Here is a 23148-nt window from a genome sequence, read left to right as displayed (position 1 = left end):
TTCGCGTCTCCGCTCCGCCACATGCAGCTGCTGGGTGACCTTGGGCTAGTCACATTTCTCTGAAGTCTCTCAGCCTCACTCACCTCACAGAGTGTTTGTTGTGGGGAGGAAGGGAAAAGGAGATTGTTAGCCGCTTTGAGATTCCTTCGGGTAGTGATAAAGCGGGATATCAGATCCAAACTCTTCTTCTCCTTCTTCCTTTGTGCCTCACTTGACCAGCACAGCAGAACGAGGTGCAAACGAGGCAAGAGACTGCTGAGGGGCCAAATTGACTAGACCAGTTCAGGAAGAATATGCGGCTTTGGAAGGGATTTGCATTTGCCTTGGAAGCAATGCAGAACCGAACGAGATCTCTTGGTTCAGTACTGACCCATGCCAAATGATGTGCAGAGTAAAAATGGGAAGGATGAGGAAGTGCATGTTTTCATGGAATTGTGGAATTGTAGAGTTAGAAGGGACAGCCAAGGGTCATCTAGTTCACACCCTGCAATGCAGGACTCCTGTCCACAGCTGCCCTTGGGTGGGCACTGCCCACTTCTACCTATTGTGATAGGAATTTTGAGGTCTTAGATATATGGTAATGTTCATAAGTGTACCAACCGAGCACGTACATAGCTCAGCACAGGAAGACCAACCTGAAACCATTCTGATTCCCCAACTGAGCAAATGTTTTCTCTACAAGGTCAAACGAAAATGGAAAAGCCTCCCCATTGTCTTTTCCTTCACAAACCCTGTCTTAAGGGCACATTTAAGACATGAATAGGGTGTGAGGCTGTGACCTGGCTCAGGAACTAAGTATTTATCATTACAAAAGACTGGGCAAGCTCCCCAGGCAATCCAATCAAGTGACTATTGAACAGGTAACCTGGCAGACAGGAGTTAAACAAAGCACTCAGATTTCTGCTGTAGACCGCCTTTTCTGTGATGTAGGTATGATGTATGGAGGGGTGGTCTTGAGCTCCAGTGCAGGGAATTTAAAATGTCTATATAAGGCCTTGCATGCCATTGTTCTTGGTTCCTCCTCCCTCCTGCGTGTGGTGAGTGAGGACTCTGTTGCAACAGATCAATAAAGATCAGGCTTACTAGCTGCTTTGCTTCTCAATATTCTCTGGTTGGCCTCTGTTATTTTCTCCTACCAATAGGGAACCTACGTGAGGACTCTATATGGGCTCATAAGGGGTAAAGGGCAGATTTTTGTTTACAACACTATCCATACCCTTCTGTACCTAGCTCTGGTTGCAGTTGCAGGAGCTGAGTTTGGTGCTAGCTTCACCTCTCTAGAAGTCACAGACACTGTATTATTTCAGTCACCAGTGGGGACATCTAGTTCGGCATCCTGTTCTCCCCGTGGCCAGCCAGATCCTCAAAGGGAAACGTGCAAGCAGGACCCAGCCACAAAGAGCACTCTTCCATATAAAGAGCAGGGGAGTCTGCTGGATCAGTTCACAGGGGGCCCACCTAATCCAGCATCCTGCTCTCCCAGTGGCTTGCCAGAGAAACTCTGCCCTCCTGCAGTTCCAAGCAACTGGTTGTTGTTGTTTAGTCGTTTAGTCATGTCTGACTCTTTGTGACCCCCTGGACCAGAGCACGCCAGGCCCTCCTGTCTTCCACTGCCTCCCGCAGTTTGGTCAAACTCATGCTGGTAGCTTCGAGAACACTGTCCAACCATCTCGTCCTCTGCCGTCCCCTTCTCCTTGTGCCCTCCATCTTTCCCAACATCAGGGTCTTTTCCAGGGAGTCTTCTCTTCTCATGAGGTGGCCAAAGTATTGGAGCCTCAGCTTCAGGATCTGTCCTTCCAGTGAGCACTCAGGGCTGATTTCCTTCAGAATGGAGAGGTTTGATCTTCTAACAGTCAATGGGACTCTCAAGAGTCTCCTCCAGCACCATAATTCAAAAAGCATCCATTCTTCTGCGATCAGCCTTCTTTATGGTCCAGCTCTCACTTCCATACATCACTACTGGGGAAACCATAGCTTTAACTACCATATTTTTCGTCCCATAGGACGCTCCGTCCCATAGGACGCACCTACTTTTTTGGGGGGGAAATAAAGGGGGGGAAATTCCTTTATTTCCCCCCCCAAAACCAGGTCGGGGAACAGTGGGATGGCGGTGCTGCGCCTCCCCGCTGTCCCCCGAGCTTGTGGGGCTGGCCCATGTCTGCCTGGCGCGAGGGGCGCTCTGCTTCAGGGCGCCCCGCGCGTCGGGTGGCAGGCTACAGTCTGCAGCATGGGGAGCCCTCTGTTTCAGGGCGCCCCACGCGCCCCCCGGGTGCGCAAGGCTTGCCAACACCAGTGCGGAGCACGGGGCATCCTCCGAAGGACGCCCCGTGCTCCGCGCTGCCGGCTGCCGCCCGCAAGCCTTGCACTCCCGGGGGGAGATCCCCCGGGTGCGCAAGGCTTGCCGACACCAGCGCGGAGCACGGGGCGGCCTCCGAAGGGTGCCCCATGCTCCGCGCTGCCGCCCGCAAGCCTTCGGCTCCCGGGGGAGATCCCCAGGTGTGCAAGGCTAGCGGACACCTGCGCGGAGCACGGGGCGGCCTCCAAAGGGTGCCCCGTGCTCCGCGCTGCCGCCCGCAAGCCTTCGGCTCCCGGGGGAGATCCCCAAGTGTGCAAGGCTAGCAGACACCTGCGCGGAGCACTGGGCGTCCTCCGGAGGGGGAACTCCCTCCGGGCGTGCAAGGCTTGCGGATAGCTTCCTGGAGCCTGGAGAGCGAGAGACGTCGGTGCGCACCGACGCCTCTCGCTCTCCAGGCTTCAGCGAAAGCCTGCATTCGCCCCATAAGACGCACACACATTTCCCCTTCATTTTTGGAGGGGAAAAAGTGCGTCTTATAGGGCGAAAAATACGGTATATGGACCTTTGTTGGCAAGATGATGTCTCTGCTTTTTAAGATACTGTCTAGGTTTGCCATCGCCTTTCTCCCAAGGAGCAGGCGTCTTTTAATTTTGTGACTGCTGTCACCATCTGCAGTGATCATGGAAGCCAAGAAAGTAAAATATCTCACTGCCTCCATTTCTTCCCCTTCTATTTGCCAGGAGGTGATGGGACCAGTGGCCATGATCTTAGTTTTTTTGATGTTGAGCTTCAGACCATATTTTGCACTCTCCTCTTTCACCCTCATTAAAAGGTTCTTTAATTCCTCCTCACTTTCTGCCATCAATATTGTGTCATCTGCATATCTGAGGTTGTTGATATTTCTTCTGGCAATCTTAATTCCGGCTAGGGATTCATCCAGCCCAGCCTTTCGCATGATGAATTCTGCATATAAGTTAAATAAGCAGGGAGACAATATACAGCCTTGTCGTAGTCAGAAGCATTACAGCTTCCAGCCATAGAAGCAGAGCATAGCCATCAATGCTAGTAGCCATCGATAGCTCCATCCTTCCACCACTCCCATTGTCCCTTAGGTTGGCCTGTTGTGGGTCTGTCTAGAGCACACACCTCAGTCTCTCCTCCCCATTTGCCCAGGAACACACACCTCATGCCCCTTCAGTCTTCATTGGGACTCTAAGCACGTTATGATCAGCGCAGCAAGCCCCTGCGGAGCTCATTACCAGAGGCCGGATTCCCTCCTCTAGCTGCGTTGGAATGCCACAAGCTTAATGCTTGCCTCTTCCTGGGTAACGCCAACTACGTCTCTCTGTTTCCCAGTTGTGGGTCTTGCTCCTCTTCTTTTCCCTTCCAGCTTGGGACTGTGCAGAGCTGGAAAGTTCATTTTTAAAAAGGAATAAATTTGAGTTCAAGATGCTCCCAAAGGGACAGCTTCCAGTTCACAGTTGTCCCTTTCCAAACTAAACTAGTTCAGTTCATGTCCAGGGCTCACAGTTCACTTCAAGGTAATCCAAAAGATCCTCAGTAAAAAAAGTTTTGTTTTAAGGATTCAGAATGTTACAAGCTGCTCTGCCAAAGTATAAAATAACCAAGTGGAGGTGAAGAAAACTTCAAATCAGTGGGATGTGACTTGCTTAATTTGTTTCCCTAGCAATTATGTTATTTAAGCTTAAAGGCCCAAAGAATCTGAAGAGTTTTTTAAAACGTAAGAGAACAAACTTGAAGATGAAGTAGAAATTGCAGGAAGTTCTGTCACCGAACGAACTTAATTCACGTTCAGTTCACCTGCCAATTATGGAAATCCTTCTTGGGGATTTTTGAACCAATGCAGTGAACTTTGCTAAAGCAGACTTGTTCATTTGATGCATTGATCATGTGAGACGGTAGAGTCTGAAAGAGGGACCAAGGCTAGGGATCAGGACCTTCCTGGGTAGAGGATGGAGAAGGGGTGAGTTTGCAAATAGTCCCTAGCTTATTTCACAAATGTGTGTGTTGCTCCGCCCATCAGTGGCACGTGACCACAGAAGGGAAGGGGGCCCTCAGGCTGAAAAACGTCCCCCAACCTTGAAGTGCTGCCCTCTGCCCCCTTGTAATGGCATCTCCCCCCAACACACATGCCAATGGTTCTCTGTGAGCCAATGGGTCAGGCAGACCATGATTTGGCTTTGTGGGTCTGCCGGCATCTGTGGCCAAATGTAGTGCTCTCCTGAGCAGCTGATTAAAAACAAAAAGACAAGTTGCTTCCCTGCATGGCGAGGCCTGTGATCAGAAAAGCCAAGTCAATGTGCCCGAAGCCTTTGGCTCCTTCTGGGTCTTCGCATCAAGACTGCTCCTTTGATTTGGGTGTGAGTATGCAGAGAGCAGAATTTCTGAGCAGGCCCTATTGATCTTTGCCTCCAGCTCACCCAAGGTGGGGTGTGTGGGTGTGTAAAGATTTCTGTGTGCTGTTTGGCTTCTAGGATCTCTACAGTGAGGGCTCTGTCTGTCTGTCTGTCTGTCTGTCTGTCTGTCTGCTGAGCTGCCTCTACCTGCCCCCCTCCCCCTTGCCATGAAAAGCGGAGGGGGGAAAGTGCATCCTTTCATCCATTATTGATGCCTTGGTGGTCCAACCCGATCTTTTGGGGATGGAGAGTGGGAGGGGAGGGGAGCGAGATTAAAAGGGTCATGTGATCAGGCAGCATGCAATTTTCCTAGAGGCCCAGATATCCGCCTAAGCTAAGAGAGGACCAATTACTGGATGAAATGCCAGCAGCTACACTTAAGAGGCGAAAGCGGTTGGGAAAAAAACGAGGAGGAGGAGGAGGGGGACCCAGGGTGGTTGCAGGGCAGCATTTCCCCCCTAAAGCAGGCATCCCATTAACACGTTGTGGGGGACTGTGACTCCATTAAGATAGCCTCCCCAGCGATGGGCGATATCAAATGGCTTGTGAAGAAATGGTCATTAATTTTTCATTGCTTGGAGGAGAGGGGAGCTTGGCGGGGGGGGGGATTTTAAAGGCAGAGTAGCCCAGAGCAACAGCTGGGGAGATGCACAGGAACATCCCAGGGACAAGGGGCAAAGCCACTCATCCATCTGGTGTCGAAGGCAGCCCAGTTCCAAGGCTGCCAGATGAGTCCTCGCTTTGTCTGGAGGGGCTCAGAAAGAGCTTCTGACTCTGAAGGGGTTGTGTGTGTGTGTGTTTGCCGTATTTCAAGAAATGGTTACCTTTATGCCACAACAGCTGCGAGAATATTGCTAGCGAAGAATTGGAAGAAACAAGATTTACCAACTATCGAAGAATGGCAGATGAAGATGATAGACGATATGGAACTTGCCGAACTGACCGGGAGACTCCGAGACCAGAGAGAAGAGACGGTGGAAGAAGACTGGAAGAAGTTTAAGGAATATTTGAAAAAATATGTTCATATTTAAATCTTAGAATAGCTTTGGAAGTGGATATATAGCGGTAGGGTTAGAAGTAGAGCTGGAGGCAGTAATTTTTCTGAATCCCAGTTGCTGGGAACCACAGGAAGGGAGTGTTGGTCTTCTGCTCAAATCCTGCTTGCTGGCTCCCTTTTGGCGCAGCTGGCTGGCCACTGTGAGAAAGCCACTTATTGTTCCCAAAACTCTCTAAAGATAAATTATGATAAGACAAAAATTGTGGTGTTTACTAGAGCTCGACATACATTTAGATGGTCTCTAGATGAACACAAAATTGAACAATGTCTCCTTTTTAAATATCTTGGTATCACTTTCCAAGCCACATCTAGCTGGCTTGCCCACTTCAAGACTGTAGCCCTTCTAACACGTAGGACAACTGGTGCTCTGCTCAGCTTTTTTTATTCGAGGGGAGGGCAACTGGTGACCCCGGCACTAAAAAATTTTGTTGGAAAAGTGATTCCACAGATGTTATACGGAGTAGAACTCTGGGGTTGGAATCAGAAGCTGTTAGAACGGCTTGAAATCTTCCAAAATTTTTATCTCAGAAGAATTCTAGGCCTCCCTCAGAGTACTCCGGCAGCTCTCCTAAGAGTGGAAGTAGGATTACCTTCTGTGTCTGCCAGGGCCCACTTAAGATTCCTGCGTTTTTTCACCAAGCTCATAGATGCCCCGAACACCTTATTGGCTAAACAAGCCTTTGTATCATTACAAAATAATACCACTTCGCATAAAAGCCTTCTAGACATTCTATCCAGATACAACCTACCTGAGTTTAATACTCTCAAATTGTGGAGCCCTGATAAAGTTCGGGAATGGATCTTTGAAAAAGACGCCTTTTTGGACTCCACTAAGATAAAAAAACTCTGGGTTTTCCTACTGGTTCCCCCCGAGTAAAAGCAGTCAAAATCTGTGCCAACTACTTGGTGGATATCACCGATCCCACCCTTCGGAGAGCTTTCACTATGGCACGGTTTCAAACATTGCCAACTGCTTACCTGATCGGTAGATACACAAAAACCCCAGTAGAACATCGTTTATGTCCTTGCCCTATGAAAATTAAAGAGGATCTTACACATTACTTCCTCTATTGCCCCATTTACTCGGGCTTTAGGGACGCATTGCTGCAAATTATACCCAACTCTATAACCAGTCCTGAAGATAGAGTAAAATTTTTGTTAGTTGATGCAAACCCACGCATTACCCATGTGGTAGCGGTCTTTGTGATGAAGGCCATGAAAGCCAGGGAAAGATTTATGGACGACAATGTAAAGACTCCTTCATCATCTGTTTAACTCGCTGCTCGTTTTCCCTCCTTTTCTATCTTGTGGGAAGAAGGTTTTGTTGGCATAGTATGTAATGAATTTTAATATTTTTAACTACTGTAGTGTTGATTTTTGTGCACAGGCATGGTCCTCACAATAAACAGATTTGACTTTGACTTTGAGAAAGCCACTTCCGCCCTGCAGAGGAGAATCCCTGGTCGCATCACCCCCTGGCCAGCCAATCAGCTGGCTCTGGGGGCGTGGCCTGCCCTATTTAAACCAGGACGCAGCCGGGGATCTCACTCTTTGCCGCCTGCCAGCTGTTCCTGTTTTTCCCATCCTCCCGCCCTATAAGGTTTTTGTTCCTTGACCTTGCTATGGACCTCGGTTGGTCGCCGTTGAGGGGCCTGGTAGGAATTTTTTCCACTTGGCAAATTGGCACCAGCCACTTGGTTTTCGCCTACCTCATAGCAAATTGTCACAACTTTCTTGGTATTGGCGATCAGGCATTGGTATTGATTTGTAGATGGAAGAGGGGAGGAAGTGCTATCACCTGCCCCGCATATTGATGGGTAATCCGATAAAGGAATTCTGGGGGGCGTGGCCCTGTCCGAAGCCTAGGGAGGTGAGGGCCTAAGGCATGCCCCCTATCGGTGACCCCAAGGGAGTTCCTAGTTGATGTGCATCAGCAGGGCTCCCCCTACTGGTGGTTAACCCTTCCCGGACTTCAAGCGGACGGGCTGAAGCTGGATATAGTCTGTTAGGACCAATGCCTAAGCCAATACCGCTCATCACCTGTAACCAATAAAGTTGTGGCCTTATTTAGCCCATTAACCTTAATAATTGTGTTATGTGTCTTTATTTCCACGGGGGGCAGGGGAACAGGGGGGAACGCGCCACGCAACAAGATCCCGAACTAAATGGCCCATCGGCCTGATCCAGCAGGGCTCTTCCTATGTTCTTATAATTTCTCATCTGCTCTGGCAGTATTTGCCACTTTTTAAAAAAGAAGAAGAAAGAGATTGCCTTAGATTTTGCACAGAATAAACAGCATAAACGGGATAATTATGGAACACTATATAAATGCTGAGAACTTGCTAATTAGCACTCTGGTTCCTGCTCGTGGTGCTGTCTGTGAATGCTCCTTGATGGGGGTTCTTAACCCTTCCTCTCCCTTCCCCGCCTCTCTCTCCCCCAAGTACCTTCTTCCCCTCTTCACCATTCCTTCAGGGAATTAGTTCTTTGGTGTGTGATAATAGGCGCTCATATAAATAGATAGCAAAGACCTTGGTAATGATGGCTGTTTCCAAGGAACACTGCGGCAAGAGGGAAGTGTAAATAATGGTGTTGATTAGCTGGATCAATACAAGCCCAAAATTAAAACGCGGTCACGGCAAGCCTCTGAAAGCAGGTAAAACATGTCTGTTTCCCAGAAGGGACAGAGTGATAGATTCCCCATTATGTACCTACTAGCAGTGATGGCATTCTAAGATAGAGAAGGAACATGCCACGTCATAGAACAGGATTGTTTTCTTGGTGGTGGTTTTAACTAAGGTGTATTTATAATTATTTGTGCATTTCGACAATGTGGCAGAAATGGCTTTTGTAAAATGCTTTGAAGCTTACTTGGGGAGGGGGTCATTTTGCTATGTGTTCTCTCTGTCTCTCTCTCTCTCTCTCTTATGTTTGTGTGTGTCAAATTCTCCAACTGTTCCGGCCAGTTTACCTGTTTCCAGTTTTACATGTTTTTTTCAGAAAGAAGCCCCGTCATATTGAATTGGGCTTGCTACTTATAACTGTGTTCAGGATGGCAGGTAGCTTTTGTGAGAAGGTAGTTTTCCCTTTAAGAAATAGCGCGCGCACACACACAGCTTAAATGAGTCACATTTCCTCTTTCTCTCGTTCTCATTTGGCCTTTTCTTCAAGTTTAGAGCAGCTTCCATGCACCAGGCAAGTCTTTAGCCTTGACACTTGAAAATGCAGCTGCTCTCCAGTTTCAATCTGGTTTCCCTGGAAACCCCAGAGTCGCCTGCTACTTAGCTGTTTGTGGGAAGCCAGAGTTGAACCATGAGCAGAGGTGGCTGGTACCAAGTGGGAGTGCGAGGGAGCACGGCAAGGAGGCCAACAGTACATGGACAGAGCAAACTCAGCCTAGTTTAGTCCCTCTCCTCTCCCTCCTTGCTGAGCTCTAAGGGGCAACACTGAGACTAAGAGGAGGAAGCCAATAGGCATAGAATCATGGAATCATCTAGTCCAACATCCTGCAAAGGAAGAATCTCAGCTAAAGAATCCATGACAGATGGCCATCGAACCTTTGCTGCATCACACTGACTCTAGATCCTTTGCACATGTACTACTGGCAAGCCAGGTGCCCCCCATCTTACACTGGTGTAACTGGCTTTTCCTGCATAAGTGCAGAACCTGAAATTTGTCCCTATTGAAATTCATGTTGTGACTTTGGGCCCAGTTCTCCAGTCTGTTAAGATCATATCGAATCTCGATTCTGTCTTCTGTGACATTAGCTACCCCTCCCAGTTTGGTGCAGACCCTCCCAGTGTCCCTATTTTCCAGGGGTGTCCCTAATTTAGAGAAGCCACCCCAGTTTCTGATTTGATCCTAGAGTGTCCCACTTTTCCTTAGGATGTCCCCATTTTCATTGGAGAAACGTTGGAGGGTATGGAGTTATCCGACCCCTGAGCCATCTGAAGGCAATCCTGTATACGAAAGTTTTTTTAAAAATGTTTAATGTTTTATTATGTTTTTATATATGTTCGAAGCCGCTCAGAGTAGCTGGGGCAACCCCAGTAAGATGTGTGGGGTATAAATAGTAAAATTATCATTATGGATTGGGCCGTCCCTATTTTCATCAGAGAAATGTGGGAGGGTATGTTGGTGTCATTACGAAGGTGAGGGCGAATTTGTCTGGATGGCTGGAAGGAATCTATGGTTGAGAGGTGACCCTCTTGACATATGACCTTTAAGACCTTGTCCTGCTCTGTCCCAGTTCCCAGGCTGGCCAGTTTGGTCACGTAGCAACGAAATGGATTATCAAGCCTTGCCCTCCTGAGAGTCCATGGCAGGAGGAAGCAAATAAAGCAGACTTTCAAACACCCTTTCAGTTCTGATTTCATTAAGAAGGCTTATGCGTCCTGAGTCAGAAAAGAGCCTCTGTTTGCTGTTCCAAGGCCTCCCAGATTTAGTGGCCTGGTATTTGTGATTAAAAGGATTATGTTGCCGCTTTGCAATGGGTTGTATAAGATCCAGTGTGGTACCTAGATTTGTGCCATGACTAGTGGAAGGTGTTTGAAAGCATATAAAGCTGTAGTCAATGCTAGTCTTACGCCTTGAAATGTGTGAACCAAAGGCTTTCAGTCCTGACAACAGTGCACTTTGCAGATGGAGGCCTGCAGCTCAGAGCAAAGGTCTGAACCTGGGAATACACTGATCTGTAATGCAGTCTTGGGGCCACTGTGCAGGATTCTTTCTCTGAAAGCCGAAGTCCACCTTGATCTGTGATGGTTTGCTCAGCATCAGCCACCCAGTTGTTGGGGTCAGTGTGGTGTAATGGGTAGAGTCTTGGACTATGACCTTGCAGATGAGGCTTTGAAGAGTGCTCAGTGGGTGACCTTGAGTCAACCACTACCTTCTCTCAATCTCACCTACCTCACAGGATTGCTGTGGGGATTAAATGAAGCGGGGGAGATCCATGCACACCACATCAAACTCCTTTGAGAAAAAAGGTGGTCAATGCAATAAGTGAACAAACCCAGCTTTGAAGTCACGACTCTTTCTCTTCTGTTTCTCCTAGAAAAACCACCTCGGATGAAGACAGCAAGCAGCCAGCCCAGGGCGTGACTCACGTGTCTGCCCAGCCAACCCACAGACCGATCTGGGAGGAGACAGTGACTGTGGAAATCAACAAGGAGAAGGCAGGAGAAGAAGGTGTGCAGTGCAGGAAAGGGCCACGAGGCACTCTCCTCTTGGGGGTGGGAGGCCCTCTAACGTGGTAGCTTAGGCCCAGGCTATATTGCTTTTAACACTCTCTTTTTGTGGGAATGTTCAGGGATGCAGGAGAGGATATATTGTTTTATTATAGTCTTTCCAACTTGCATTAACAAGTTCACAATTTAGCAGAGTAGCATTCCCCGTTTTTAAACTTGCAGCGGATGCGTTTGCTCAGGCTCGCTAAAGCCTCTATAATAACTGTCCTGGTATTTCCCCCATATTCCCTCATAAAAGATAAGACACAACACAGTCTTCTACAAAAGTATAAAAAGGTTTACTCACATATCATTCTGTTCACAATCAGATCCCAGAAGGCAGACTTAGCTTAGAAAAGTAACATGCATCTGGAAACTATCTCATAAGGAGACAGTCCCTTTGTCCTCTCTTGGCTGGAAGCCAAGAGGGCATCTTTGGCTAAGCAGATGTTGCTTCTTTGATGCATGTAGTCAAAAAGAGAGAGATGGCTGCCCTGCCCTGTACTTTTGTCATTACCTGCACAGGTGAGGCCATGCCCACCTCTAGTCACATGCAGAGGAAGTCTGTCCCAGCCCAGAAGAAAACAGAAAGTTTACCTGCTGGCTGGACAAACATTCCTCCCCATGTGTAAACATGTTCACTCTAGGAATGTTGTACTTGACTGATCTTGTGTTTCACATCCCACACTTTTTACTGCTGATTCATCATTTATCTTCTATCAGTGTGGACGTTGATGCATATTCTACCACACAGAGCTGTGCATGGCTAACAGAAAAGCTATTGCATGCCAAAACACACCCTGCTGCTCCTAGCAGCACACACCAGAGCAGAGGCAACAGACCTCTGGCCCACAAGCTGTTCAGCCCCTCAGGCCTCCCCAGTTTGGTCCATGAGGCCATTTCAGCCAAGCCACGTATATGAAGCCAGGCAAAGGCAGGGCTGAAAGGGGCTTTGCAGGCGCGACACATTGGCTGGGTCCTCAAAGCCCCTTGCCCAGCACTTCCCAACCACCAGGCACAAATCAGCTGTGGTGCCTGCATTGCAGTGGGTGGATTCTATGATTCTGAGTGCCTTTGGAAAGAAAGAAAAGGTTCCACTTTTTTGCGATCTCTCTTATTACAAATTTTGAAATAAAAACAGAGAACAATAAAAGGTATCCATAGGTTCTGAGAAAAGACATTCAGTACGATGACATTGTCAATATTACCCAAGCAGAGGTTCAGACAGAAAGCAATCTCTCCAGAAAAAATATGGTGTCTGTGTCCCATTTCTTCCTTTCTCAAGAGCATAACAAATTAACAGGTGCAAAAAGCACTCACTCTTAGAAGGAAGCAGTTTCTATTCAAAGTGTGTTGTTGAATGCAAACTCAATTCTCTGTAGACACTAGAGTAAGAATTGCACTGAACGCAGAAGCCTCACCTTCAGTCTCTACAAGCCCCACTTCCTATTAACACCAGCTTCTGAGATTTCCCTGGCATCAAATGTCGTTGTTTCACACTGGAAAAAGATGGCGGCATGAGCATTGTGCTAGAGGCACTCTGGCTGTAAGCGCGGGTGAAAATGTGGCGCCTTAAAAGCCAGCTGAGCTTGTTTGACAAAAATGAGCATGTGGGAATGGAAAGTCTGTGACCTTCCAGATATTGCCGGGGACCTGCTGGCCCCCAGCTACCATGGCTAGTGGTTATGGATGATGGGTACTGGAGTCCCATAGGGGCTAGAACCCTTCTTTTTCAAAAAGGAAAGCAGAGATCTTTTGGGTATTGAATCCTTCAGCTGACACAGAATTGCACGCACCTACACACACTCACAGGGACGCAGGTGGCGCTGTGGGTTAAACCACAGAGCCTAGGACTTGCCAATCAGAAGGTCATGGTTCGAATCCCCGCAACAGGGTGAGCTCCCGTTGCCCAGTCCCTGCTCCTGCCAACCTAGCAGTTGGAAAGCACATCAAAGTGCAAGTAGATAAATAGGTACCGCTCCAGCAGGAAGGTAAACAGTGTTTCCGTGCACTGCTCTGGTTCTCCAGAAGCGGCTTAGTCATGCTGGCCACATGACCTGGAAGCTGTACACTGGCTCCCTCAGCCAATAAAGTGAGATGAGCGCTGCGACCCCAGTGTCCGCCACGACTGGACCTAATGGTCAGGGGTCCCTTTACCTTTACTTTACACACACTCACACACAGAGAGGAAGACAGAGACAGACATCTCCCAGCTCAATTATCTATCTGATGGGGAAATGATTGTTGATAATTTTTACATTTTTCTAAGGCAGTGGCCATGTGCCCTGGTGACTTTATCTTGATCGTTCCAAGCTGAGCAATGTTATGTGGGTAATTGTAGCAATGCTAATGGCATTAGCGCCCGCAATTAGATTAATGCCAGACTCTGGCGAAACAAAGCCAGTGGCAGCCAGACAACCCACTCCTCGTAATTCCATTACAGCTGTTGCTTAAGTGAAATAAAGCAGCGCTTGATGTACTCCTCTACCTAACCTAGCCTGGAACGATTGAGAGAGACAAGAGTCTGTATTCTTTCAGGGTCAGACCCTTAAATGGTGCAAATCAAATTCAGATGAGCCGTTCATTTACACAAGCCGGATTTTATATATATATATGGGACGCGGGTGGGTAAAACCTCAGCGCCTAGGACTTGCCGATCATCAGGTCGGCGGTTCGAATCCCCGCGGCGGGGTGCGCTCCCGTCGTTTGGTCCCAGCGCCTGCCAACCTAGCAGTTCGAAAGCACCCCCGGGTTCAAGTAGATAAATAGGGACCGCTTACCAGCGGGAAGATAAACGACGTTCCGTGTGCTGCGCTGGCTCGCCAGATGCAGCTTGTCACGCTGGCCACATGACCCGGAAGTGTCTGCGGACAGCGCTGGCTCCTGGCCTATAGAGTGAGATGAGCGCACAACCCTAGAGTCTTGCAAGACTGGCCCATATGGGCAGGGGTACCTAGAAGCTGGCTGTGTGCATACTTTTTGTCTTGCAGCCTCAGTCTCCATCTGTCCACTGGCATAAGTAAGTCAGTTCAGTCCATTGATTGAGGACTGATTCAGACGATGCTTTTAAAGGGCGAAACAATGTCGGTTGGAACTGACTGTGTGATGAAGGGCACTTGATGACTCCATCATGTAGCCAGGTAACCAGTCAGTCTATGACCAAACTGAAGGAGTGCATTAATTGAAGTACTGTAGATGTTGCTGTCACTCTTGTTGGGCGTTCTGGACCAAGATGGTGCAACTTGCCTGAACTATTGGCTGTGGACTGTTGCTGGACTTTGCTGGTGGGTCATGTTTTGGACCTAGACTGATGATTTGCAACTAACCTGGGCTTATATCGACAGCACTACTATTGGAACCCTGCTCTTGTCGGTGAGTGTTTTAACAAGAGGCTTATACTTAGAACCACAGAATCATAGAATTGTAGAGTTGGAAGGGACCCCAAGGGTCATCTAGTCCAACCCCCTGCAATGCAGGAATCACAGCTAAATAATCCCTGACAGATGGCCATCCAGCCTCTACGTAGAAACCTCCAAGAAAGGAGAGCCTACCTGCTTTTACCCTCAGAAATTTCTTCCTAAGAAGAGAGAGTACAGTATTTGTAACAAAGGGGATGACTTACTTGAGGTGTATGTGGAAATCCTAGCAGTAGCTCACCCTCTTCTCTGAAAATAGCAAGCCCCTGGTGAAGGTGTGTGTGTGTGAGAGAGAGAGAGAGAGAGAGAAAGAGAGAGAGAGAGAGAGAGAGAGAGAGAGAGAGAGAGAGATATTTCAGTTTAGCCCTAAACCAGGCCCTCCAGATGTTTTGAGACTACAGTGGTACCTCAGGTTAAGAACTTCATTTGTTCTGGAGGTCCGTTCTTAACATGAAACTGTTCTTAACCTGAGGTACCACTTTAGCTAATGGAGCCTCCCGCTGCCACCGCACCACCGGAGCACGATTTCTGTTCTCATCCTGAAGCAAACTTCTTAACCTGAGGTACTATTTCTGGGTTAGCGGAGTCTGTAACCTGAAGCGTCTGTAACCTGAAGCATCTGTAACCTGAGGTACCACTGTACAATTCCCAGCATCCCTGACCACTGGTCCTGTTAGCTAGGGATGATGGGAGTTGTAGTCCCAAAACATCTGGAGGGCCGAGTTTGGCCATGCCTGCCCTAAACCAAGCCATCTCAAAACAAACTCCCCAAAGGCTTGTTTCTCTTTCAGGGCAACCTGAAAGCATTTTGCTCTCTGAGGCAGAGATGCAAATGGTGAGCCCACCCACCCACCCACCCTAGGAGCCACCAATGTTTTGGGGCCAGTTGCCACATTTGTAATCTTGAGAGTGTGCTCTGGGCACCAGTCAAAAACATGTCTGCCACACGGACACAACATTACACCGAATGCCTGCAAGCATCTAAAAGCACAGGAAAGGGGGGCAGGACTGTGAAACAACGTGAGCATGCTCTGCTCACTCATATAAAGAAGCATTTTGCCCCTCTTCTCTGTCCAGAATGGATGGGATGATGAGTGTGCAATCTTGGCATCCAGGGGTGTTTAAGTGGGGCCGGGGTGTTCAATACAGGAGAGGCTGATCCTCTGCCAACTAGACCTGAGCTTGAAGAGCAAACATCTCTTGTGCATGGCGGATTTTGGCAGGGATATTTATGTAGACTATTTGCAGCAGGTGCCCTGGGAGGTCCTGGGGAGCGCACAAGTGACCCCTGACACACAGCATCCAAGGTTAGTCAAGTGACTTTTGCCGCCTGATGCAGAAAATTCCACAAGCACCTCCCACCCCCTCTCTAGCTGGAAAAGCAGCAGCAATTATGATGAATTTAAAAGCCATTGGGTGACCTTTTATGATGCCTGAAATCAGTAAGCTGAGGTGGCTGCCTCATTCGCTTGATTGGGCCTTTACAGCAATGCAGGCTGTGTGGGATTCATTGTATTCTTTTGCAAAGGCGACCTTGGCAAAGCAGAAGTGGAATTATTCTGCGGTACAGAGAGGCTCTGTCCCTGGGCCAAGGGAAAGAGTGGATGAGGGGCCCAGCAGAGTCACAATAATCCCCCGCCCCGTGCCCTTTGACACAAGTGTAATAACCATAGTGGGCAGCCAACATCCCCGCAATTTTCTGGAGTGTGGCTGAAGTCAGGGAGCAGCTTGAGTCTGCCTGCATCAAGATGAGAAGAACAGAGGAGGGAGCGATGTGAAAGAGAGGAGGGAGAGTGTGGTGGGCAGGTTTGTTGGCAGATCATCAGCGGCTGATCAGGGGTCTATTCAGGTGCTGTTGCTTTGGTGATTCCCCCGCACCCTCCCCTCACTGATGGGGTCACACCGAAAGCAAGCTGCTGTTATTGAAGAAGGATCTGCAGCTGGAATCTTCCTTTGTCAAGCCTCCTGCGAGCAGAGTGACTTGAGGTACAAGAGATAATGAAGAGGGATGGGGATGAGACATGTTTGCCTCATGGAGACCATATTGAGGGAGGCACCAGAGCAACAGCTTCAGACCAACAGCAGAGCCGGTGACTTCCAAAATGTCATTTAAAACAGACAGGAAGTTGCTGCCCCAACGCAGCGAGACCTCTTCCTCCCTAAAAAATAAATAAATCAGAATCTCCCCAAATTTCACTTCCTGTTCTTGCCCCTCCCCCCAAAAAAAACCACACAAAAATTGGGATAACCTGTGATTTTGGATTACTGTGTACAGTTTTGATTGCTGCACCTAAAAAGAATACTGCAGAATTGGAGAAGTTTCAGAATAGGGCAACCAAGGGGATGGAGTGACTCCCCTATGAAAGAAAGGTTGCTGAGTTTGGGACTTTTTAGTTCAGAGAAAAGGTGAATAAGAGGCAACATGATAGAGGTTTATAAAATTATTCTTTAAAAAATCCAGAGCATGGAGAAAGTGGATAGAGAAAAGTTGTCCCTCTCTCCTATCTCTAGAACTCATGGACAGCCAAGGAGGCTGTATGTTGGAAAATTCAGGACAAATAAAAAAGATTACTTTTCTTAAACCATGGAACTGGCTCCCAGAGGAGGCAGGGTTGGCCACCTATGGGTGACTTTAAAAGAGGATTAGACACATTCCTGGGTAGAGGTCTGTTGATGGCTCCAAGCCAGGCTGGCTCTGTTCTTGACCATTAGGTCCAGTCGTGACTGACTCCGGGGTTGTGGCGCTCATCTCGCTTTATTGGCTGAAGGAGCTGGGGTACAGCTTCCGGGTCATGTGGCCAGCATGACTAAGCCACTTCTGGCAAACCAGAGCAGCGCACCGTTTACCTTCCCGCTGGAGCGGTACCTATTTATCTACTTGCATTTTGACTTGCTTTCGAACTGCTAGGTTGGCAGGAGCAGGGACCGAGCAACGGGAGCTCACCCCGTTGCGGGGATTCAAACCGCCAACCTTCTGATTGGCAAGTCCTAGGCTCTGTGGTTTAACCCACAGCGCCACCCGCATCCCTATAGCCTGCTTATTCTCCTGTTGTTCTATTTTTGGTGGTCAGCATTGGTTATTTCTATTCTGTGTGCCCTTTATTTAGAATGTTCCTTCTCTGTTTGTGGATTTCATGTTCTGCTTTGGCAGAGCAAGATTAGCACATTGTCAAGGTTCCCCTCCTTCCCCCAACAACAAAAAGTGTGAATTGTGGGGTAGATGGAGGAGCAAACAGATAAGGTTTCATGGTGGGGTCAGTCAATCTAATTGCAATAGGGCCACACTTTGCTGTACTGATGAGCCATGTGTATCTTAAGCAACAAGGCACCAACATTTACAGCACTGCCAAAGAGCAATAGACTACAGTTCAGCACCAAGGACAGCAGCAGTGACAACTGGGTGCCCCTGGGGATTTTAGGGCATTTTCACAAGCAATGCAAATAATAGCATGCCAGTGGAAGAGGGCTATTTTTAATCACATGAGCCTTTTGCCTTGATGCTTGTTGATTTCAGTTTAGAAATGTGGGAAAGTAATGCCAACATTTTGTGGGAGGCGAGGGTTGCAAATCAGAGCAGGGTTGTGTAAACAAATGACTCGCCTCAATTTACACACTCTTTTTGCCATATTTTGCAGCAAGCCTTGTTGTGTGCTCATGAAAAGAATTAAGTGAATGGCCTCCCATTGCCCACCCTCACCCCTTAGTCCTTCATCACTTTGAACACCTAGATCAATTATTATTATTATTATTATTATTATTATTATTATTATTATTATTTATACCCCGCCCATCTGGCTTGGTTTCCACAGCAACTCTGGGCGGCTTCCAACAGAACACTACAATACAATAACCTATTAAACATTAAAAGCTTCCCTAAGCAGGGCTGCCCTCAGATGTCTTCTAAAAGTTTGGTAGTTGTTTTTCTCTTTGACATTTGGTGGGAGGGCATGCCACAGGGCAGGTGCCACTACCGAGAAGGCCCTCTGCCTGGTTCCCTGTAGGTTTGCTTCTCGCAATGAGGGAACCGCCAGAAGGCCTTGGCGCTGGACCTCAGTGTCCGGGCGGAACGAAGGAGGTGGAGACACTCCTTCAGCTGGAGAACTTCCCACCTCCCCCTTCTCCCAATTTCATCTGGTGGTGAAACAAGAATAGGAGTGGGGGCACCAGCCAGTTCTCTCTCCCCCACCCCATTTCTCCCTTGCACTGCTTGGATGCCTAGGAGAAAGCTGTCATAGCAGCATCCTGGGTGCAAGAAGCCTCAGGGATCACTAAGTTCAACATTCATCCATTCATTCATTTTAGATTAGGGGAGGACGCGCCCCCCACTAAACCCTAGAAATTAATAAAAGGTAGGATTTTGATTATTTGGAGTACTGAAAGAAAGATTGTGTCATAGTCCTGTGCTGTCACCCATGGCAGAGCTCAGTGGAGGGAAAAGCCAGCCAGCCAGTTGAGTCTCAAGGGGGTACTTGCCTGGAGGCAGAGTCTGCATACAAGGTCCAGTCCAGTCAGGACTATCTCAGTTCACATAGTCAGATGATCTGTGGGTAAAGCTGAGGGTCCATGGTCACGAGAAGCAAGAAGCTGCAAGGTCTGGTCAGGAACGAAGAATGTTGTTTCCAGCAACTGACTGAGGCTGGAGACCCTGCTTAAGAAAGCTGGGGCCAGCTGGTTCTTATCAGGAGCAAGAAGGCTGATCAGGCTCCTTCAGGCTGCTGCTCAGCAGGTGAAGCTGACTCCTGGCCCATGACAGATTGGAGGCCAGTGGAAAAATACAGACTCGGCTTCCTTTCCAAGCCAGGGCTTCACCTGGGATAGAGGCACTGACCTGACAAAAGGTGTTGATGGCCCATCTAAGAGGAATCTTGGGCCTGGACAGAAAGAGGTTGCCATGGTGATGGGGTGTGGGTTAGAAGTGACAGGAAGAGAGAGTCTTTAGAGCAAGGTGTGCTGGGAGGAAGAAAGGAGAGAAGAAAGACTGGGCTCCATCTTGGGCAGGCTGGCTGAAGGGAGGCTAGGAGAGAGGCCTTGGACTACAGGGCTGCACTGCTGTGGGGAACAAGTCCCTCTTGAAATGACCCTGCTGTAAGATCCGGACTCCCTCCATGCAGACAGAAGGTATAAATAGATGACTAAACCATATTCCTTAAAACTATGGCAGTCTTCACTGTATCTCAATTCTCCAGAGCAACACACACCCCATATGAGTGCCTGGCATCCCAGCCCCCCACCCTGGGATCTTGCTACTGCTCGACAGTGAGTGGGGATGGTGCCCAACTTTTGTAACAATATTTATATCCTATCTTTTCTCCAAGGAACTCAAGGTGGCATACACACCTCCCTCACCATTGTATCCTCACAACAACCCTGTGAGGTAGTTTAGGACTACGAGACTGTGACTGCCCCTCCCTGGGAAAACTTTCCAGGCTTTTTTTCATAGCATATATTGGATCTCTGGATGCTGGAGATGCAGATCTACCCCCATTCTTTGCAAGGAAGTTTGTGGAATAGCCTCATCCAACCTTGCAGGGTCAGGTTTTGCGAACTATAAAACAATGGAAATTAGAACTGTGTCCAGTTCTGGGCACCACAGTTCAAGAAGGACACTGACAAACTGGAACGTGTCCAGAGGAGGGCAACCAAAATGGTCAAAGGCCTGGAAACGATGCCTTATGAGGAACGGCTAAGGGAGCTGGGCATGTTTAGCCTGGAGAAGAGGAGGTTAAGGGGTGATATGATAGCCATGTTCAAATATAGAAAAAGGATGTCACATAGAGGAGGGAGAAAGGTTGTTTTCTGCTGCTCCAGAGAAGCGGACACGGAGCAATGGATCCAAACTACAAGAAAGAAGATTCCACCTAAACATTAGGAAGAACTTCCTGACAGTAAGAGCTGTTTGACAGTGGAATTTGCTGCCAAGGAGTGTGGTGGAGTCTCCTTCTTTGGAGGTCTTTAAGCAGAGGCTTGACAACCATATGTCAGGAGTGCTCTGATGGTGTTTCCTGCTTGGCAGGGGGTTGGACTCGATGGCCCTTGTGGTCTCTTCCAACTCTATGATTCTATGATTCTATAATAATAAAACCTTCTCTATTCTTCACATTAGATGATGGTGATGGTGATTAGGAGATTCCTATACCAAATCTGATTAGGAGCAATGCTCAAGTGAGCTACTGCCCTTAATTGGTAACATTGATCTTTGCCTAATCTGCTTGAGAAACTCATCAGCCTTGATAAAAGCTATGAATGTACATTAGATTAGTTAATCAAGTTGAAGATCCCATGTGGGCGCTTTCAATTTGGATGCTGGTGGTATAGGAACATAGGAAGTTGGCGGGTGCCATGGCAGGCCAGGGGTCTGTCTGACAGCATTTTCCTCTATGGAAGACAGCAGTGCTTCGTGGTTTCAGAGAGAGGCTCTTCACAGTCTACCTTGGTGATTCCAGAGATGGAAGCAGGGGCCCTTTCCATGCAAAGGAAGGACTCCACCACTGAGCTGCATCCCACAGATAATTTTAATAAAGTCTTGGGGCAAGGGGTTCATTAGTTTTAAATGCATGGTGAGGATATGGCATAAATTGTCCTCCTACCTTTCCTACAGTCAACCTATAAGGATGGTTAAGAGTCTGGTTAGGACCTGGGTTCAAATCCCCACTCAGTCATGAAGCTCATGCGTGACCTTGGGAGCCTGTCACTGCCTCTCCCAGCCTAACCTACCTCACAGGGTTGTTGTAGGAATTAAATGAGGAAGAGGAGAACCATGTGCTCTTTGGAGAGAAGGTGAGATGCAAAAGCAATGCAGTGCAGTGTTCTGCTTCACTGTTCTGATAAAAATAATTGAAAATCCCCTCCTGCTTGGTGCACATTGGCCCTGGGGGATTTTAATGACATGTGCTAATGAGTCTGCCTCCTTTTCTTTCTTTTCCAGGCATTTCCTTGATCGTGGCCGACAAAGACACCAAAGAAATCTTGGCCAAATACAGCCTCCCTGTGAAGTACCTGCAACCCTTTCACCACTACCACTGTGCCCTAGTGCTGGTAAGCCACATCCCACAATCTGCTCCCGTTATCTGCCTAGCTGTCCAACCTTGGACCATTGGCTTCTCAGCCCCAACCTAACTTAAGGTTCAGAAAGGGCAAGTTGTGCCATCACCATAGGCCTGGACCACTGTGGAAGACATAGATGGTTGTTCACATGTTTGGTTGCTCTCTCTCTGGCCATTCTCTCTGGCCATTAACCAAGCCAACTGGAGGCAATGGGAGTTGGAGTTAAGCCATGTCTGGAAGGCTGCAGGTTCCCCACCTCTGTTCAGAGTGCTGCCTCCTCCTCTGGGAAGCTGCCCACATGCTTTGATGGTTGGGGGAGGCAGACTGGGGTGCAGAGCCTCAGGTCCTGGGGGCCAAATGTGACCCTTCAGGCCACTCTGTCTGACCCTTGGAGCTCTCCCCAGGCCAAAGCTCAATTACTGTGCTTTGCACACACACACCACTCCCTAAGCGTTTTTTAGAATATGTCTGCTAATGCCTCTTCTTTTTTGGATGGAGGTTAGAGAGGGGAGTGGGAGTGTATGCACACAGTTGCCTGCCAGGCCAAATTAAATGTGGCATGAGTTGCAGTGCCCACTTCTGCCTGTGGCCTCATCCATGACTGGCCTGTGGCCCTCAGACAGTTGCCCAGACAGGAATGTGGCTCTTGGGCTGGAGAAGGTCCCCACCCCAGGCTTGGATGATCTATGCAAGCAATCTAAAGGCCTGGCCTGTATGTGCTCTGATAGGTTGCTATCCATCTTCAAAGATGGATTGTCATGAATAAACAAGCACTTTACTGTAGAGAGGGGAGAACTGGGATGTGGGTGGCGCTGTGGGTTAAACCACAGAGCCTTGGGCTTGCCGATCAGAAGGTCGGCGGTTCGAATCCCCACGACGGGGTAAGCTCCTGTTGCTCGGTCCCAGCTCCTGCCAACCTAGCAGTTCGAAAGCATGTCAAAGTGCAAGTAGATAAATACTTCCGGAGGCGGCGCGAAACAGCAATGGCGGTCCTCTTCGCGCTGTGAAGAGGGGCTCCGCGAAAAAGGGTCGTCCGCTACGGCAAAGCGGAGACCCATCAAGAAAAACCGCAGGCAGAGCGAGCCTGCGGCCGTGGGACTCGGTGGGCGCCTTGAGCCCCCCCAGAAGCGGAGAAGGAGCCTCGTAAGAGGCTTCGGAACGTGAAAGGGGGAGCGGCGCTGTGAGTTCATCGCTCTTTTCGTGGACGCAAAGCCGCGCTGCTGCTGCTGATGAGCGCCGACCTTTCTTCCTGAAAACATCGAAATTGGAGCAACATACCCGTGAGTAAAGGGTTTAATTTTTTTTTTTACCAAATTGGAGAAATTCGGCTGAAAACGGGAGGCGAGTAACAGGAAGTCCGCCTCCCGACTCTGCTAAACTAGATCAAAGCAAGGGCTCGGAAGCGAGCTGAAGTGTTTAAAAGGGACTGTAAAAGTGGAAGAAAGAGTGCATTGATAGACTGTGTATTTTTGAGGAGAAAAGGGAAAGAACTGTGAAATTTATGGACTTTTGCTTTCTGGAACTGTGCCCCTATTTTTGGGCTAAACGGAATTAAAAGGGGTAACCCTGTCATCGGGCTGCCGGTGTATAGAAGGGAACTGTCAAACTGCTGTCAAACTGACGACATTGTAGCAGAGACTTGAATTGTTGCATGGACTGAGATATTAACGTTTAACATTGTTGCTGAGACCTC

At 48.5% G+C, this 23148-nt stretch overlaps 1 protein-coding gene across 6 annotated transcripts in view; it reads left to right on the top strand.

The window, feature by feature from the left end:
* The window catches only part of CCDC33 (coiled-coil domain containing 33), a 203543-nt gene that overhangs the window by 62555 nt on the left and 117840 nt on the right, over positions 1-23148 (top strand). For all 6 annotated transcript variants that reach the window (XM_083698199.1, XM_083698200.1, XM_083698202.1 and 3 more), the window contains 2 exons: positions 10824-10957; positions 21337-21446. In XM_083698199.1, coding sequence (XP_083554325.1) covers positions 10824-10957; positions 21337-21446 — 244 coding nt within the window. The remainder of the gene's footprint in view (positions 1-10823; positions 10958-21336; positions 21447-23148) is intronic.

The sequence above is a fragment of the Podarcis gaigeae genome (assembly GCF_964106915.1).
Source record: "Podarcis gaigeae genome assembly, chromosome: 9".
Taxonomy (NCBI): domain Eukaryota; kingdom Metazoa; phylum Chordata; class Lepidosauria; order Squamata; family Lacertidae; genus Podarcis; species Podarcis gaigeae.
The sequence above is the reverse complement of the archived record's forward strand: the minus strand, read 5'-3'. Positions and strand labels throughout refer to the sequence as shown.